At 33.3% G+C, this 20,249-nt stretch overlaps 2 protein-coding genes and 3 pseudogenes across 2 annotated transcripts; 2 read left to right on the forward strand and 3 right to left on the reverse strand.

The window, feature by feature from the left end:
- Nucleotides 1–1,220: 1,220 nt before the first annotated feature.
- Nucleotides 1,221–10,002, reverse strand: LOC121391510 (annotated as a pseudogene).
- Nucleotides 10,003–13,774: 3,772 nt separating this feature from the next.
- On the reverse strand, nt 13,775–14,364 carry LOC121391511 (annotated as a pseudogene).
- Nucleotides 14,365–14,705: 341 nt separating this feature from the next.
- On the forward strand, nt 14,706–16,680 carry LOC121391512 (TBC1 domain family member 10A-like). The gene is given in 8 exon segments (XM_041523115.1): nt 14,706–14,729; nt 15,424–15,498; nt 15,540–15,618; nt 15,868–15,929; nt 15,982–15,991; nt 15,994–16,028; nt 16,182–16,247; nt 16,450–16,680. Coding segments are annotated over 8 exon segments (582 nt in total).
- Nucleotides 16,681–17,290: 610 nt separating this feature from the next.
- LOC121391513 lies at nt 17,291–18,109 on the forward strand (annotated as a pseudogene).
- Nucleotides 18,110–18,532: 423 nt separating this feature from the next.
- On the reverse strand, nt 18,533–20,206 carry LOC121391514 (gelsolin-like protein 1). Its single transcript, XM_041523116.1, has 13 exons — nt 20,126–20,206; nt 19,985–20,074; nt 19,851–19,940; nt 19,703–19,798; nt 19,562–19,656; nt 19,440–19,515; nt 19,298–19,390; nt 19,179–19,244; nt 19,084–19,120; nt 18,920–18,999; nt 18,833–18,867; nt 18,697–18,779; nt 18,533–18,645 (listed from the first exon to the last, which is right to left on the reverse strand). Exons 1-13 carry the CDS (start codon nt 20,204–20,206, stop codon nt 18,533–18,535), a joined length of 1,035 nt encoding a protein of 344 aa, XP_041379050.1.
- Nucleotides 20,207–20,249: the final 43 nt, after the last annotated feature.

A 20,249-nucleotide genomic window follows, 5' to 3' on the forward strand; every position in this document is an offset into this window, starting at 1 on the left:
AATCCTGAATGTCAGTGATATCAAAGTCAATTATCTCATCAGGTAAGTTGTCCATTTTCTTTTTCATTTGTACCAGTGTTAACTTGTTTGCTGTTCCATCATGATATTATCTATTCTATCTTTGGTACATAACAATATTAAGAGTATCTATAAAAGGAAGGTAAATGTTATTTTATTCCTTAATGTTAGATTAGTCATACCATATATGTCATATACAATCTTGTGTCATTGTTTAATTAATTTCAATTTCTTCTTTTTCAGTGTTCTTTGGCTTTGCTAATCTAACTGATGGTTTTTTTTGTCTTTTACGAGTGCTGAAGAATGGTCATTGTGGAACTATAGTTTTATTTACTGGTTCATGTTGTGTCAGTGGAAGTACTGGTTTGTCTGCTCTAATTACATTTTATAGTCCTATTGTGGTACCAAGCTGTGTGTTTATGATTGTAATGTCTGTTTATCAGTACATTGTTCTACTATGTTGTAATAGTCTGAATTTTGTTAAAAATGTGTTGTCTGGTTCCAGTAATATCCAAATCACACCATCTGACATTATTGCTTTAAGTAAGTCATTTAATTCTTTGTCTGAATTCTTTCCATCATTAGTTGAGTTGTATTCATTTAGTTGTTCTTGACTGTTGTGTTGTTGAAATTGTACTGTTAAATGAATGTGTTTGCATGTGTTTCCTATTGTAGTATTGTCTTGACATGTACAGAGTAGGAATGTACACATATGTTGCAGTCATTACATCTTTATCTACAATTCACTGGGCATACCTCATTCTCTATAGTCACTCTAAATTTGTCATTACCACATGATGATGTTACATACCATACTCCATCTTTAACTTGTCCAACTGAATCTACTACTGTCATGTCCTGTCAAAGACATTGAGTACTAATATTATTACCCTGTGCATTTGGTGAGTTTTCCGTTTGTAGCAATACCAAAGAGTATTTCAATAAAACCTTTACAACAAATATACAGGGAATAAATTATGTTATACTAACCTTGTAGTTTTTTGGGACACTAACAGTCACTGCCCTAAAGATGATAGTTAAAAGAGACAAAAGTAATTATTCACTGACCAATATTTCTTAATTATTCTTCTCTCTTGAACAATAGGTGTTATTTTTTCTTGCAGCCTCGCTGTGTCTTGTCAATAATAAAACTCCTGTAGTGTTTCTATAGTAACAATTACATGAATATCATGTGACTAGCATCACCATGTGTACTTGTCAATGCGGTGAGCTAGTGAAGGTGGGCGTGGTTGATTGTACGGCCAGTAGTCTAGCTGAGAACGAAGATCATGACCATGTTCAATACTATAGCCACCTACAATAGAGAAAGAACAGTCTGAGTCTTATACCATCAGTCTGGGAATGAGACCTTTACTGTGAGTCCTGGGGGCTTATTGAGGGCAATGAAATCGTCTGTGATTCAACAAAGTTAGAAATACTTTTTTGTTAAAGTTACATACCATTTATAGACCACCATTGTCTCTGCTTTAACGTTATCTAACAGACTCAAGGACTTTTGGTATGATCTCCATGCACTCTTTGATGCTTTCAGCATAATTAAGACTTACTACACGTGGGTGGGCGTGTTTTAATAATAAAACATGATTAGGAAAGTAATTTGTTGGCCACAAATCCTCATAATTGAAGGGATAATGAGAAACTTGATTAATACATTACTGAGTATGAACACATACTGGAATGAGAGTAATAGTTTATGATGATAGATTTATATGACAAAGTTCAGATAACAATAGATACCTATTATTACCGTAAGTAACATTAAATCATAATATAAGGTGAAAACATTATTATTCAATTAATTTTCTAATTAATGAATAAATCTTAAACAGAGAATCAGGGTTTGCACGGATGTTATAATCCGCTATTGATTTGGGACTTTAACAACAAATATACAGGGAATAGATTATGTTATACTACCTTGAATTTATTGGGGACACTAACAGTCACTGCCCTAAAGATGATAGTTAAAAAGAGACAAAAGTAATTATTCACTGACCAATATTTCTTAATTATTCTTCTCTCTTGAACAATAATGTTATTTTTCTTGCAGCCTCGCTGTGTCATTGTCAATAATGAAAACTCCTGTAGTGGTTTCTATAGTAACAATTACATGAATATCAGTGTGACTAGCAATCACCATGTGTACTTGTAATGCGGTGAGCTAGTGAAGGTGGGCGTGGTCGATTGTACTGCCAGTAGTCTAGCTGAGAACTAAGATCACGACCATGTTCAACACCTACAATAGAGAAAGAACAGTCTGAGTCCTATACCATCAGTCATGGAATAAGACCTTTACTGTGAGTCCTGGGGCTTATGAGGGCAATGAAATCGTCTGTGATTCAACAAAGTTAGAAATACTTTTTGTAAAGTTACATAACATCTTTATAGACCACCATTGTCTCTGCTTTAACATTATCTAACAGACTAGAAGGACTTTTTGTATGATCTCCATGCACTTCTGATGCTTTCATATAATTAACACTTACTTTACACGTGGGTGGGCGTGTTTTTAATATAAAACATGATTAGAGAAAAGTAATTTGTTGCAACAAATCCTCATAATGAAGTGGATAATGAGAAACTTGATAATACATTACTGAGTATGAACAAATACTGGAATGAGAGGTAATAGTTTATGATGATAGAATAATATGACAAAGTTCAGATAACATAGATAACTATTATTACCGTAAGTAACATTAAATCATAATATAAGGTGAAAACAATTATTATTCCATTATTTTCTAATTAATGAATAAATCTTAAACAGAAATCAGGGTTTGCATGGATTTATAATCCACTATTGATGTGACTTCAATTTTGTCACCACTAATTTTTTGCAATTCCAAAAGACCAATGAATAGAATTATTTAGTATGATGGTAGATTTAACATCTTTTTTTCTTGAAGGTAAAATATTGCCTCTCTTAAACTTGAGCAGTCTCAACAGCTTGGTAGCTATATACTTGTAGTTTGTATGCATTTTTTTTACTTCAATGAGTAAACATTTATCTTCATTGGAAATTTCAATCAAATAGTCTGAAAATGTAGGATGTCCCTTGTATTGTTGGCTGACAATGTACATGTATTCTTCCGTTTTGATTCTGGTAAATTGAGAAATATTATAAATATAATTATTGATAAACGAAAAGATGAATCTGCTTCCGAATTTTTCGCCACTAACTATTACCAAGTTGTAGTATGTTGTTTAAATGTTTTTTTTCGTCATCTGTGGGCTCAACTATATCATTAAGTATAGTCGTATCCCTAGCTATTTCACCAACTAAAATATATTTCACGTCATCCCACGTCATATTTGATGGTGATGGAAGTCCTTTCTTTAACTCAATTATACCTCACTAGCTTATCAGCCCATCCAAACAAGCCTACTAATTCATAAAAATCCCTTCTCTATGTGACCTCAGTATAAGTTATAAAATCGGCTGGAGTACACATTTGGGTAGTTTTTTCAATGGCATCCCATCTTTTACATTATCTTCAATTTCAGAATACAACCCAAAACATCACTCCATGACATAGTCCACTTTTCGTTTTTAGAAGAAGAAACTTCTTACAGAAGACATAATAAACTATACACTCATAGAAATCGGATTTCACAGTTTAAGATTAGACAGCATGGAGGATAGCCTGTTGCGCTATGCGCATACAGAGATTAATATCTAGTGATTATGTCACTTAATTAAAATGTAGAGTTTTATTACTACTGAATAATATATTAATGATTTGATTTATGTTTAAATTAATAAATTAATATTATAATAATTGAATAATCACAAAACAAAGTAGTAACAATTATAGCACATGAAATGAATCCATATGTAATAGTAATGGATACATAAATTTATTACTTTGAACTGTGTTTAATAATCACACTAATTTTAACTAGTTTAAAGAAGTCAAACTGCTTTGAACTGTTGTAATGAAATAGTTTGACTACTTCAAACTTGTTAAATTGATCATATATGTTGACTATATACATTTATTATTAACTTCTAGTGTGGATTAATATGAACAATTTTAACTAGTTCGAAGAAGTCAAACTACTTGAACACTGTTGTAATAACCACACTAAATGTGAATACTCACATATATAATTAATTTTAAACTGGTTCGAAGAAGTTGAACTACTTCGATAATATAACCGTACTAATTGTGAATACTCAATTAGCTTCATTTAAGTATTCTATAATTTCTATTTTTATCCACCAATCATATTTAACCTTGCCTAGTGTTAACATGGTGTGAAGCACGGAACAGTTCTATAATTAGAAGCAGCTAAAGACAGTAATGGTTTTTCCCTAGGAATGGAATATTATATATTTAATAGCAACTAAATAAATAATGGGTGGAGTAACAATTAATAATTACAAAACTCAAAAGTAAAAAGTGAATGATGTCTTGTGTAGAAATGATATCAAAAGTAGAAACAAACTCAAAGTAAGTAATTAGATCTAGTGTAGTCACATTCTTCTATTTTAATTGACTTTATCTTATCAACTTGAGCAGATCCATGCAGCAGTTGGTGATTTTCAATATTCACACGTGCCTACAAAGTAGATGTAATATTATATGTTAATCTTAGTCTGTATATTATTACCAAATCTAGTAATACTAATATACCATTTAATACTTACCAGTGAAACCATCTGCAGCAGTCATCACATTCTATCATGTTTCTGTGTGTTGTAGATAGTTGGCAATGAGAGCACATCCATTCAAGACGTTTGGTAGTCACTGTGGTTTTGTGTTGATGATAATATGGTTTGAAGTGTAATGCCACCTTACCTAGTTGTTGTAATGTTTCCCATGCTTCATTTGTCATGTAATCCTGAATGTCAGTGATATCAAAGTCAATATCTCATCAGGTAAGTTGTCCATTTTCTTTTCATTTGTACCAGTGTTAACTTGTTTGCTGTTCCATCATGATATTATCTATTCTATCTTTGGTACATAACAATATAAGAGTAGCTATAAAAGGAAGGTAAATGTTATTTTATTCCTTAATGTTAGATTTAGTCATACCATATGTCATATACAATCTTGTGTCATTGTTTAATTTAATTTCAATTTCTTCTTTTCAGTGTTCTTTGGCTTGCTAATCTAATTGATGGTTTTTTTTTTTGTCTTTTACGAGTGCTGAATAATGGTCATTGTGGAACTATAGTTTTATTTACGGTTCATATTTTGTGTCAGTGAAGTACTGGTTTTTGTCTGCTCTCAAATTACATTTTATTAGTCCTATTGTGGTACCAAGCTGTGTGTTTATGATTTGTAATGTCTGTTTATCAGTACATTTGTTCTACTAATGTTGTAATAGTCTGAATTTTGTTAAAAATGTGTTGTCTGGTTCCAGTAATATCCAAATCACCACCATCTGACATTATTTGCTTTAAGTAAGTCATTTAATTCTTTGTCTGAATTTTTTCCATCATTAGTTTTGAGTTGTATTCATTTAGTTGTTCTTGACTGATTTGTGTTGTTGAAATTGTACTGTAAATGAATGTGTTTGCATGGTGTTTCCCTATTGTAGTATTGTCTTGACATGTACAGAGTAGGAATGTACACATATGTTGCAGTCATTACATCTTTAGTCTACAATTCACTGGGCATACCTCATTCTCTATAGTCACTCTAAATTTGTCATTACCACATGATGATGTTACATACCATACTCCATCTTTAACTTGTCCAACTGAATCTACTACTGTCCATGTCCTGTCAAAGACATTGAGGTACTAATATTATTACCCTGTGCATTTGGTGAGTTTTCCGTTTTGTAGCAATACCAAGGTATTTCAATAAAACCTTTACAACAAATATACAGGGAATAAATTATTTATACTAACCTTGTAGTTTATTGGGACACTAACAGTCACTGCCCTAAAGATGATAGTTAAAAGAGACAAAAGTAATTATTCACTGACCAATAGGTTTCTTAATTATTCTTCTCTCTTGAAACAATAGTGTTATTTTTCTTGCAGCCTCGCTGTGTCTTGTCAATAATAAACTCCTGTAGTGTTTCTATAGTAACAATTACATGAATATCATGGTGACTAGCATCACCAGTGTGTAGTTTGTCATGCGGTGAGCTAGTGAAGGTGTGGCGTGGTTGATTGTACTGCCATAGTCTAGCTGAGAACTAAGATCATGACCATGTTCAATACTATAGCCACCTACAATAGAGAAAGAACAGTCTGAGTCTTATACCATCAGTCATGGGAATGAGACCTTTACTGTGAGTCCTGGGGGCTTATTGAGGGCAATGAAATCGTCTGTGATTCAACAAAGTTAGAAATACTTTTTGTAAGTTACATACCATCTTTATAGACCACCATTGTCTCTGCTTTAACGTTATCTAACAGACTCAAGGACTTTTGGTATGATCTCCATGCACTTCTTGATGCTTTCAGCATAATTAAGACTTACTTACACGTGGGTGGGCGTGTTTTTAATAATAAAACATGATTAGGAAAAGTAATTTGTTGCCACAAAAAATCCTAAAAAATTGAAGTGGATAATGAGAAACTTGATTAATACATTACTGAGTATAACAAATACTGAATGAGAGTAATAGTTTTATGATGATAGATTTATATGACAAAGTTCAGATAACAATAGATACCTATTATTACCGTAAGTAACATTAAATCATAATATAAGGTGAAACAATTATTATTCATTAATTTTCTAATTAATGAATAAATCTTAAACAGAGAATCAGGTTTTGCACGGATTTATAATCCGCTATTGATGTGACTTCAATTTTGTCACTGACTAGTTTTGCAATTCCAAAAGACCAATGAACAGAATTAGTTAGTACGGTAATGATAGATTTGAACATCTTTTTTCTTGAAGGTAAATATGTGCCTCTCTTAAACTTGAGCAGTCTCAACAGTTGTAAAAAAATATCTGTAGTTATACGCATGTTTTTTACCTTCAACGAGTAAACATTTATCTCCATTGGAAATTTCAATCAAATAGTCTGAAAATGTAGGATGTCCTTGTATTGTTGGTTGCAATGTACACTGTATTCTTTCCGTTTTGATTCTGGTAAATTGAGAAATATTATAAATATAATTATTGATAAACGAAAAGATGAATCTGCTTCCGAATTTTTCGCCACTAACTTTATCTACCAAGTTGTAGTATGATGTTAATTGTTTTTTTTCGTCATCTGTGGGCTCAACCATATCATTAAGTATAGTCGTATCCCTAGCTATTTCACCAACTAAAATATATTTTCACGTCATCCCACGTCATATTTGATGGTGATGGAAGTCCTTTCTTTAACTCAATTAACTCACTAGCTTATCAGCCCATCCAAACAAGCCTGCTAATTCACAAATCCCTTCTCTGAGTCGCTCAGGATGGGTTATATAAATCGGTTGGAGTACCATTTGAGTTAGTTTTTCAATGGCATCATCTTTTACATTATCTTCAATTTCAGGAATACAACCCAAAACATCACTCCATACATAGTCAACTTTTCGTTTCTTAGAAGAAGAAGTTCTTACAGAAGACATAATAACCTATACACTCATAGGATCGTTTAAGATTAGACGGCATGGAGGTAGCCTATTGCGCATGCGCATACAGAATTAATATCTATTGACTTAATTAAAATGTAGATTTCATTACTACTGAATAATATTAATGATTTGATTTATGTTTAAATTAATAAAAATTAATATTATAATAATTGAATAACACAAAACAAAGTAGTAACAATTATAGCACATAAAATGGAATACATATGTAATGTAATGGATACATACATTTATTACTTTGAACTGTTTTAATAATCACACTAAATTTTAACTAGTTCAAAGAAGTCAAACTGCTTTGAACTATTGTAATGAAATAGTTCGACTACTTCAAACTTGTTTAAATTGATCATATATGTTGACTATATACATTTATTATTAACTTCTAGTGTGGATTAATATGAAACAATTTTAACTAGTTCAAAGAAGTCAAACTACTTTGAACTGTTGTAATAACCCACTAAATGTGAATACTCCAACATATATAATTATTTTAACTGGTTCGAAGAAGTCGAACTACTTCGATAATAATAACCACACTAATTGTGAATACTCAATTAGCTTCATTTAAGTATTCTATAATTTCTATTTTTATCCACCAATCATATTTAACCTTGCCTAGTGTTAACATGGTGTGAAGCACGGAACATTCTATAATTAGAAGCAGCTAAAGACAGTAATTTTTCCATAGAATGGAATATTATATATTCATAGCAACTAAATAAATAATGGTGGAGTAACAATTAATAATACAAAACTCAAAAGTAAAAGTGAATGATGTCCTTGTGTAGTAAATATATCAAAAGTAGAAACAAACTCAAAATGTTCTTGACTGCTGAGTTTGTTGAAATTGTACTGTTTAAATGAATGTGTTTGGATGTGTTTTTCCTATTGTAGTATTAGTCTTGACATGTACAGGAGTAGAATGTACACATATGTTGCAGTCATTACATCTTAGTCTACAATTTACTGGGCATACCTCATTCTCTATAGTCACTCTACATTTGTCATTACCACATGATGACGTTACATACCATACTCCATCTGGTAGGATGTAGTTATAGAAGTTATTGAAGGATGTAGTTATAGAAGTTGAAATGTGTCATTGTATTAATTATTGTCTTTAAATTTTGATGTCTGTGCCAGTTTAAAAAGCAAGCAGGTTGCTTCAAGAGAGGATCATCTAAATGTAAATATCTTCATGTGAGTATCTCTCTGGATTAAGCATCCCCTCTCATCACTTGTCTATTTCGGAGTAGTAGTGGTATTATCATGTGAATTAGATAAACCAACTGTCAAACAAGAAGTGAGTCATCTTATTATACACCCATGTAAGATGTATTCATGTAAGAGTAGACAAGCTATTAAGATATGTTAACAAGGTTAAAACACCTAATTAAAAAGGAAGTTTTATATCCAAGTCTAATAACATTATGTCTACAAATGTAATTTTCACTATATTTTTAAAAACATGTCAATTAAAGAAAATTACGATTTTTTCTATAGGTCTTCGGGTTTCACTTTAGGATTTAAAGGATTTCTACCCTCTTTTAATATTTTAAGGGAGAAATTAACTGTCCCATAGCCCTGAGTTGTAGAGCTCATTGATATAACATCAAACAGTTTGAAAGACAAAACTTTGAGAGGCGTTTCTTGACGAATACCTCCACTTGCTTCCACAATCAGGATGGATACAGTGTCTTCAACTGACGTGAGGCTATTGCTAACGCTTCTGGCTCAAGTTATCTAACATGACAATATCAGCACCAGACGATGCAGCTTCTTCAGCCTCTTTAATGGAACGACATTCTACCTCAATCTTTAAACTAAACCCTCCAACTGTTCTTGCCCTTTTGACCGCTTCTTCCACACTACCTGCAGACCATATATGGTTGTCTTTTAAACATGATCATTGACGAGAGGTCGTATCGATGAGTTGAGACTCCACCCACTAATAACGCATATTTTTCTACCATCCGAAATCCAGGTGTGGTTTTTCTTGTTCCAGCAATCTCTCCTCCCCAACCAAGTTGCTTAGCAACATCGGAAAGTTCCCTTGCCTTTGTTGCTATTCCACTGGCTCTTGTAAGTACATTTAGCGCAGTTCTTTCTCCTTGAAGGAGCTTGTTTGCAGGACCTTTACTATTGCCACTTGTGTGCTCGATTGTAATAGATCACCTTCTTTATGTAACCAGTTTACTGAACATCCAAGCTCATTAAAAATCATATTCACAAATGGTTGACCACAAAGAACGCCTGGACTCTTGCAAAGGAGAACAGCTTCTTCCTGTGCATCTCCTACTACAATGCCAGCGTAATCAAATGAAGCATGTCCTCCTTTAGCCAAGACTGGACTAATTCTTTAGAACAGGAGAAAGAATATGCGAAAAGTCAGTCATCTTGACGAACAATAAGTTGTAACTATCAGTCACGCCCACTAGCACTCACCCATGGTGAGCTGGGGGTTGGTTGGTTGTTCGTTCGTTCGCTAGAGATGGTGACGCAGTAACAGCTTGCTAAAGCTTGCAAACAGGAAGGATTTATACATTTTGCCACTTCTGTGACACATACATCATCATTCATCATCATGTACATCTACATGTTACATATCAATGAGAGCATATTAATTATGTGCAATTTCTATTACAATTAATGTTACAGAAGAGTCCTTGAAGGCCAAATAACAATGGAGGGGGGAATAAGCTTCTCAGAATGGAGACTGGTGGAGTCTAACAATTGGGACCAAATTAAACACATCATTGGACCAATTAAGCTATTTCATTCTTATAATTACAACATCACTTCAGTAACTCAACTGTAAAGACAGGGTCATTTAACTAACATGGGCATATTTTAATACGCATGCACAGTACTAACAGGGCTCACGTGACTATACATCAATCTTGTAACATTAAATCATAATATAAAGGTGAAACAATTATTATTCAATTAATTTTCTAATTAATGAATAAATCTTAAACAGAGAATCAGGGTTTGCATGGATGTTATAATCTGCTATTGATGTGACTTCAATTTTTGTCACCGACTAGTTTGGCAATTCCAAAAGACCATTGAATAGAATTAGTTAGTATGAATGGTAGATTCGAACATCTTTTTTCTTGAAGGTAAATATGTGCCTCTCTTAAAACTTGAGCAGTCTCAACAGTTGGTACTAATATACTTGTAGTTATACGAATTTTTTTTACTTTAACAAGTAAAATTTATCTCCACTGACAATTTCAATCAAATAGTCTGAAAATGTAGGATGTCCTTGTATTGTTGGCTGACAATGTACAATGTATTCGTTCCGTTTTGATTCTGGTAAATTGAGAAATATTATAAATATAATTATGATAACGAAAAGATGAATCTGCTTCCGAATTAACTGCCACTAAATTATCTACCAAGTTGTAGTATGATGTTAATTGTTTTTTTTCATCATCTGTGGGCTCAACTATATCATTAAGTATAGTCATATCCTAGCTATTTCACCAACTAAAATATACTTCACATCATCCCACGTCATATTTAATGGTGATGGAAGTCCTTTCTTTAACTCAATTATACTCACTAGCTTATCAGCCCATCCAAACAAGCCTGCTCCTTCACAAATTGTTTCTCTGAGTGGCTCAGAATAGTTTATAAAATCGGCTGGAGTACAAATTTGGTTAGTTTTTCAATGGCATCATCTTTTACATTATCTTCAATTTCAGGAATACAACCCAAAATATCACTCCATACATAGTCAACTTTTTTGTTTTTTTCGAAGGAGGACTTGTTACAGAAGACATAACAGAAGACATAATAACTATACCTCATAGAATCGGTTAAGATTAGACAGCGTGGAAGATAGCCTATTGCGCATGCGCATACAGAATTTCATATCAAGTTATCTAGTGATTATGAAGAAACTCACTTAATTAAATATAGATTTCATTACTACTGAATAATATTAATGATTTGATTTATGTTTAAATTAATAAAATTAATATTATAATAATTGAACAAGCACAAAACAAAGTAGTAACAATTATAGCACATGAAAATGAATACATATGTAATGTAATGGATACATAAATTTATTACTTAGAACTGTTGTAATAACCACACTAAATGTATATAATCGATTTTAACTAGTTCAATGAAGTCAAGCAATTTTCGAACTATTGTAATAACCACACTAAATGTTAATACTCAACATATATAATTAATTTAAATCAGTTCAAAGTAGTCGAACTACTTTGAACAGTTGTAATAATGACACTAATATATATACAGCATACTGTTCAGGAAGGATTTATACATTTTTGTCACTTCTGTATCAATAGCCCTAACTTTGTTAATGTGACACATTCATCATCATGTACATGTCACATATCAATTAGAGCATATTAATTATGTGCAATTTCTATTACAATTAATGTTACAGAAGAGTCCTTGTCTATTATGAAGGCCAAATAACAATGGAGGGGGGAATAAGCTTCACAGAATGGAGACTGGTGGAGTCTAACAATTGGGCCAAATTAAACACACCATTGGGCCAATTAAGCTTATTCGTCCTTATAATTACAACATCACTTCAGTATCAATCATAACTCAACTGGGTCTTTTCACTAATGTGGATGTATTTTAATACACATGCACAGTACTAACAGGGCTAACGTGTTTATCCTGACTATACATTGTAACATTAAATCATAATATAAGGTGAAAAAATTATTTTTCAATAAATTTTCTAATTAACGAATAAATCTTAAACAGAGAATCAGGTTTGCTAGATGTCATAATCCACTATTGATGTGACTTCAATTTTGTCACCGACTAGTTTTGCAATTCCAAAAGACCATGAACAGAATTAGTTAGTATGAATGGTAGATTCGAACATCTTTTTTCTTGAAGGTAAATATGTGCCTCTCTTAAAACTTGAGCAGTCTCAACAGTTGGTACTAATATACATGTAGTTATACGCATTTTTTTTTTACTTTAACAAGTAAACATTTATCTCCATTGATAATTTCAATCAAATAGTCTGAAAATGTAGGATGTCCTTGTACTGTTGGTTGACAACGTACAATGTATTCGTTCCGTTTTGATTCTGGTAAATTGAGAAATATTATAAATATAATTATTGATAAACGAAAAGATGAATCTGCTTCCGAATTAACTGCCACTAAATTATCTACCAAGTTGTAGTATGATGTTAATTGTTTTTTTCGTCATCTGGGCTCAACTATATCATTAAGTATAGTTGTATCCCTAGCTATTTTACCAACTAAAATATATTTCACATCATCCCACGTCATATTTGATGGTGATGGAAGTCCTTTCTTTAACTCAATTATACTCACTAGCTTATCAGCCCATCCAAACAAGCCTGATCTTTCACAAATCATTTCTCTTTGGGGCTCAGAATAGGTTATAAAATCGGCTGGAGCACACATTTGGGTTAGTTTTTTCAATGGCATCATCTTTTACATTATCTTCAATTTCAGGAATACAACCCAAAATATCACTCCATACATAGTCAACTTTTTGTTTTTTCGAAGGAGGACTTGTTACAGAAGATATAACAGAAGACATAATAACTATACACTCATAGAATCGGTTTAAGATTAGACAGCATGGAGGATAGCCTATTGCGCATGCGCATACGGAATTAATATCTAGTGATTATGAAGAAACTCACTTAATTAAATATAGATATCATTACTACTGAATAATATTAATGATTTGATTTATGTTTAAATTAATAAAATTAATATTATAATAATTGAACAAACACAAAACAAAGTAGTAACAATTATAGCACATGAAAATGAATACATATGTAATGTAATGGATACATAAATTTATTACTTTGAACTGTTTTAATAACCACACTAAATGTACATATATGATCAATTTTAACTAGTTTAAAGAAGTCGAACTGCTTTGAACTGTTGTAATAACCACACTACATGTGAATACTTCACTTAATTCAATAGCTTATAACAAACGAACTAGACATCACGCAATTTTCAAAACCTTCATGCAAGTAGAGTAGTGGCAGTAGTACTTATGTACCAAGTTTGATCCAGAACCAATGTTTTTTTCATGCAGAAAATAGTCAAGAAAGATGAATGCACGATCTGATTGGTTAAGGACACAGATATTACAACAGGTCGAAGTAGTTCAAAGTACCTCAATCTTTAAACTAAACCCTCCAACTGTTCTTGCCCTTTTGACCACTTCTTCCACACTACCTGCAGACCATATATGGTTGTCTTTTAACATGATCATTGACGAGAGGTCATTTATCGATGAGTTGAGACTCCACCCACTAATAACGCATATTTTTCTACCATACAAAATCCTGGTGTGGTTTTCTTGTTCCAGCAATCTCTCCTCCCCAACCAAGTTGCTTAGCAACATCGGAAAGTTCCCTTGCCTTTGTTGCTATTCCACTAAGTACATTTAGTGCAGTTCTTTCTCCTTGAAGTAGCTTGTTTGCAGGAATCTTTAACTATTGCCATTTGTTTGCTCGATTGTAATAGATCACCTTCTTTATGTAACCAGTTTACTGAACATCCAAGCTCATTAAAAATCATATTCACAAATGGTTGACCACAAAGAACGCCTGGACTCTTGCAAAGGAGAACAGCTTCTTCCTGTGCATCTCCTACTACAATACCAGCGTAATCAAACGAAGGCATGTCCTCCTTTAGCCAAGACTGGACTAATTCTTTAGAACAAGGAGAAAGAATATGCGAAAAGTCAGTCATCTTGACGAACAAATAGTCTAAGTTAACTATCAGTCACGCCCACTAGCACACACCCAAGAAATCTGGTGAGCTGGTTGGTTGTTCGTTCGCTAGAGATGGTGACGCAGTAACAGCTTGCTAAAGCTTGCAAACACATCGAAGAGAATTATTATAACAATTAAAGAGAGGAGAAGAGGTATGTAGATCTTAGTTAATGCCTTTTGTTGACTTAGCTCGTCTTCTGTAGACAATAATAATGGTGGATGTATCTGACACCAAAGGAGGTGCTGTGTTAATCAGTATTCCACCATGTGGGCAATTACAAACCTCCTGAACCAGGTCTTGAAGAAGAATGGGAGATAATGAACGATCCTGCTCGGGACAATGTAAATACAAAAACTGCTAATCTTTTAAAGTGCTCCTGCCCTTACTGTTTCTCTAGACACCAACAAACTCTCAAGAGGAAGAAGAAGATCGTTATGGATTTATGAAGAGACCAGGAGAAGAACAAGTTCACTAGTAAAAAGATAAATACAACATAGTTTCAACTAGATCTTCTAGTGGATACAGTAATAATTTGATAGATAACAATCTAATGAAAGCTTAACAATATCTTCCTGTACCATAAAGAATGTCTCATGTTACATTATCATTCTTCTTGTGCCTGTCTTCACCAAGAAAGGCCTTCATGCTATGTTTGCAGGTGGTCTAATATGATGTAGAACTTGTAGTGTAGTTTGCCACAAAGCAATGTGACCTTAGTTAGTGTGGGAGAATGTTAGTGGCAATTCTATTAAATGACTTTTATAGTGTTTCTTTAGTTATTTATTTAACTTATTAATTCATTAGTCTGTTTAGATAAAATTGATGTTCACTAAGGCTATATTATTAACCCTATCTATACTAATTGTATTGCTAAATGAACACTCATTTATGTTACTATGTATACTGAAAATACAATCAACTGATGTGAGATAAAGCACCTGCTCAATTTCTATGAGGAACTTCCTTTTTATTACTGATTATTTTATTAACTGTTTTATATACTTTTAGTGAACAGTTAACTGATGCTAAAAAAAGATAAGAGAAAGAGAGCAAAAATGGCTGAAAATGATGGCTAACTGGAAGGAATGGATGGAGCACAAAAGTGCTAGAGTAAGTTCGCTAATAGTTCTTTTTATTTAAACCCTTATTAGCTAAAGGAACGTTGTCGTAAAGGTATCCCTGATTCACTTAGAGGTCGAGCTTGGATGCTATTATCTGGAGCTAATGAACGTTAGAGAGTAACCCTGGAGTTTTTGATGTGAATGTGTATCTCAATAATCAATCCTAATTACAGGAATCATTTGTTTAGGAGATGATAGCTAAACCTGATAATGATGTGGTCATTCATATTATCGACAAAGACCTAGGTAGAACGTTTCCTTCACATGTCTTGTTTGCCAAGAAAGGATCACAAGGGTTAGTTTAGTCTAGTCATTGTTTTATTTCCTTCCTGTCTTCTCTCTCTGTCTCATTAGTCAGAGGATCTCAGACTTGTTTTAAAGGCATATGCTATGTACAATGAGAAGACTGGTTATTGTCAAGTAAGTCAGGAGAGGGGATAAATGGTCATGTGATTTTTGAGTGATCTCTTAGGCTATGGCTCCTTTGCGGCTACACTGTTGATGCATATGCCAGCAGAAGTGAGTTAGTCCCTGTTATTAGTAGCAATTAATTTGTAATCCTCTCTCTCTCTCTCTCTCTCTCTCTCTCGTCTCTCTCTCTCTCTCTCCGTCTCTGTCTCTCTTTGTCTCTGTCTCTGTCTCTGGCTCTCTCTCTCTCTCTTTTCTCTCTAGCATGCTTTCTGGTGTTTAGTGCAAATATGCGAACAATACTTACCAGGATATTACAGCCCTGGACTGGTATATTGATTATTGAAATAACGACAGGGTTTCACTCATCATTCTCTTTATATAGCACGCATTTCAAATTGATGCTCTAATTCTAAAGATCTCCTGTTGAAGTATTTACCAAATGTAACATCATTTTTGGACGTGAGTGTTTCCAATTAACCTTTTAGTGAATTTTAATCATAAAGTATTTACAAAATCCTTTCTACTGCAGTCCAAGCTTCCACCCACTAATCCTAACGAGGTCCACAAAGGTCTTGATCCAGTCCTGTATTGTACAGAGTGGTTCATGAGTATATACTCTCGTTCATTACCTTGGCCAAGTGTCCTAAGAGTTTGGGACATGTTCTTCTTTGAGGGAGTTAAAATATTATTAAAAACAGCACTGGCTTTGTTGAGTTTATGTTTCTCTAAACAAAAGAGCAGAGATGAATGCCCAGGGTAAGAGTTTGTTTTTTTAGGAAGAAAGTAAAACAGTTTCAATTTATAATATTTATATCTATCTATCTATGAAATAGATTTTTTGAAGTGACACAAAGATTACGTAATCTTCCTTTGAGTGTCACACAAGAAGATATACTTATACCAGAAGTAAGTTATGATATTCTAGTAACAGCAATTATTACTATAAAAAATTACTAATTAATAATTACTACAACTATTAATTAATGGAATACATGTGTGAGCTACCACCCCCACAGATAATTAGGTTTCCAATCCACAATCAAGAATATAGGAAAGTTCATTTCCAACAAGCTGATCTTCATTTCTCTGAGGAAAGAGCACGTACAATGGAAATGCAAGCCAGACGTAGCCAAGCTAGGAAAAGTTTTTCCACACTCTCAGAAGCAACATCAGATGGACCAGACTAGTTTAATCTTGTTTTTAAATAAATCTTCTGTATCTTGTGTGTCTCAATCCTTAATTAATAATGTAATAAATAATAATATTATATTATTAGTTTTAATTAAAATTAATTTAAAATAATAATTATAGTTTTATTATTATAGGCGTGGTTGTATAAAAATTTACAAAGGGTTAACAAAATTTCAATGATGCCACTCGTGGTGCTAACCGGATTACCCAGCTCTGGAAAGTCAATTCGAGCTAAAGGAATAGCTGAGCTCCTTCGAAAAAACATTCTCCAAATACTGAAGTCCACGTCATTACAGACGATTTTTCAATTGTATCAAAGAACCAGCTGTACAGTTCATCAAAAGAAGAAAAAACAGCAAGAGTGTCTTTAAAATCTAAGGTGAATTTCAATAGTACTGAACTTAATAAATTCATGTAACTTTATTTAAATTTAAAGATGGATGTAATTTATGTCTGTTACATTCAATGTGCTCTGATCTGTATAGGTTGAACGTTTATTATCACATGATTGTCATGTGATCTTGGACTCATTAAATTACATTAAAGGTTTTCGTTACGAGCTCTATTGTCTTTCAAAACTATAAAAAACAACACAATGTACTATCCTCTGTGACACACCCACAGAAACAGCACGAGAATGGAACTCCAGAAGACCCCTAGAGGAACAATATACAACGGAGAACTTTGATGGATTAGTACTACGATATGAACCTCCTGACTCCAGAAATCGCTGGGATAGTCCCCTCTTTGTCTTATATCCCACAGACTTCTTACCAGAGGAAGCCTTCATTGCTGCTCTCCTCCATCGTAAACCGCCACCACCTAATCAATCTACTCAATCTCAACCTTTGACCTCAGTGAACTTTTTACATGAACTCGATCGTCAAACTCAAGGAATAATTAGTACAGTTTTAGAACTACAGAGACAAGGATTATTAAATAGTAGTGGTATCGTAATAAATGGAACTGATGAGCGTCTTTGTATACGTACGATGTAACAATGGCTGAGCTAAGGCGGTTTAGGCATCAATTTATAACATATACTAAGCTCCACCCATTTGATGAGGTGGAGAAAATTCCCACTTTATTCGTGCAATATCTTAATACATCTGTTTAATGAAGTTATTATTATACTAGTAAATTTCTTTTATTATGCTACAAAAAAATGGTTTTAGATTTTTTATTACTGAAAAAATTAGTTCTGAACACTACAGTTTCAGTCTGCTACCTTAACTACAGTGACAGTCTGCTAGCTTTTTTACTAAATGTAATATTCATGGGGTTTTCAAAGTTTAAGAAAGAATGGCATCAAACTCAGCATTCTTGCTCCTTCCTTCAAACAAGTAATTGGTACTTGGAAATGGCTGGTACTTTGGAGATATGTCTAGAGACAAAACCACAGCAACAAATTTTTCTTTTTGCTAGTGGTGTAGTTGACTTACAGTAGCATAAGACATTGCGTTCTTCTTCTCTTCATTACTGGCTGCGCTACCAATCCAAACAAAACATTGTTTACCAGTATCAGCAATAAATACTATAATATAGAAAACAGTGAATATTCTGTGTAGAGAAGACCTTCACATACCATCTTTGGGATCAAGAGAAGCTTTAGGTATAGAGCCTTCAGAGACAAGATTGAACTTCAAGCTGCCACTTTCATTACTCAGCCTATGGATATTATGTGACACTGGCCTGCTATACAATACAACTTATGAATTTACCTGAATAATGATGGCTTGAAGCTGTCATCAATTTCCTAATAACGTTAATTTGTTAAATAAAGTTATTATTTATGCAATGTCCCTTACATCATCTCCATCAATATCCTCTGGAGGATCAGGAGATAGAAAGGTGAAAAACTTGTGCGTCTCTGGGGTATCCCATTCCTCTGTGAAGATAAAATTGTGCACGTAATTAACAGTGACTTTTTTAAAATTGTTATTGTCTAGTTTGTGTTATCTAGGTTACTTACCAAGTGTATCAATTTCTGGCTTACCACCACGACTTCCCTGTGTACAATATAATAAAATAAATTGATCATTAGTAATCTAAATTATGTGTGCTCACCTTTAGGCTTGAGAGGTAGTGACCAGCTTTAAACTTTTCATCTTTGTTGCATGTTTGACCATTCCACTGTGTATAAGTTGCTTATTAGTAAACAATGCAGACATTTTTTAATTTCAAACCTGATAGATCTCCAGACCTAAATCCAATACAAAGACACTACTGGAGTTCAGGCAATGCTTGCTAAGAGGACGCTCACGTACCACAACATTATGCTAATAGTGATGCATATTAATTGAGTCTGGTGTTATGATTAGTTCTTACTTTGTTATCACGGTGGAAATGGAAAAGACGATGTTTGTATTTAGTGGGTTCAACATGTCGGAATCCTGTATCAGCTCTGTGAAGAAATGAAATAACTATTTGTCTATTAAGTATTAGCTCACCCTCCCTCTAACAGAGTAATAGAAGAGAAATAGGACTTGAAGAGGTCTGATTCATAGCCCATCACCTCACGATGTTGAATTGGTTTGTCGTCCAACTATACAGTAACAATCTTGTCATTATATATATAATTGTTAATTTACCAAAGTATCCAGTTCCACAGTCTTGTATGCTGCGGTACCATACTCATCCTGAGTGGAATACTGACCAATCCCAAAGTGGAGGTTATACTTTAACTCCTGTTGCAAGTACAGATAAAATATTGCATAGTTATTTACTTGCAAGAAATACCTCTGATGGAGGCTCTTTGTAAGTTTTAAGGATGATGTAGGAATCTCCATTGAAGAATTGACCATATTGATCATCAGGCCATACAGTTACCTGGTGGTGGAAGTTAAAACTTTGAGTAAATCACTTTTTCATACCTTAAATTTCACAATACGCCATATCTGAAGTCCAACTTTCTTTCCAGCTCCAATCCAAGCCTTTTCCGTTTGAGCTGCCTCTTTTTTGACCTTTATAGAAACACAATGTGTTTACTTGTTTTATTGCTAAATATTGTTTACCTTTCTCTCTAGATCTGATCCAAAGAGAGCTAGATTGCTATCCTTCCAGTCGTATTTTTTAGCTTTTACAAGACCAGCCATTGGGGTTGTTGCAGAACCAGCTACGCCCTTTTGTTGAGGACGT

Source organism: Gigantopelta aegis, unplaced genomic scaffold, assembly GCF_016097555.1.
Source record: "Gigantopelta aegis isolate Gae_Host unplaced genomic scaffold, Gae_host_genome ctg2572_pilon_pilon, whole genome shotgun sequence".
NCBI classification, from domain to species: Eukaryota; Metazoa; Mollusca; class Gastropoda; order Neomphalida; family Peltospiridae; genus Gigantopelta; species Gigantopelta aegis.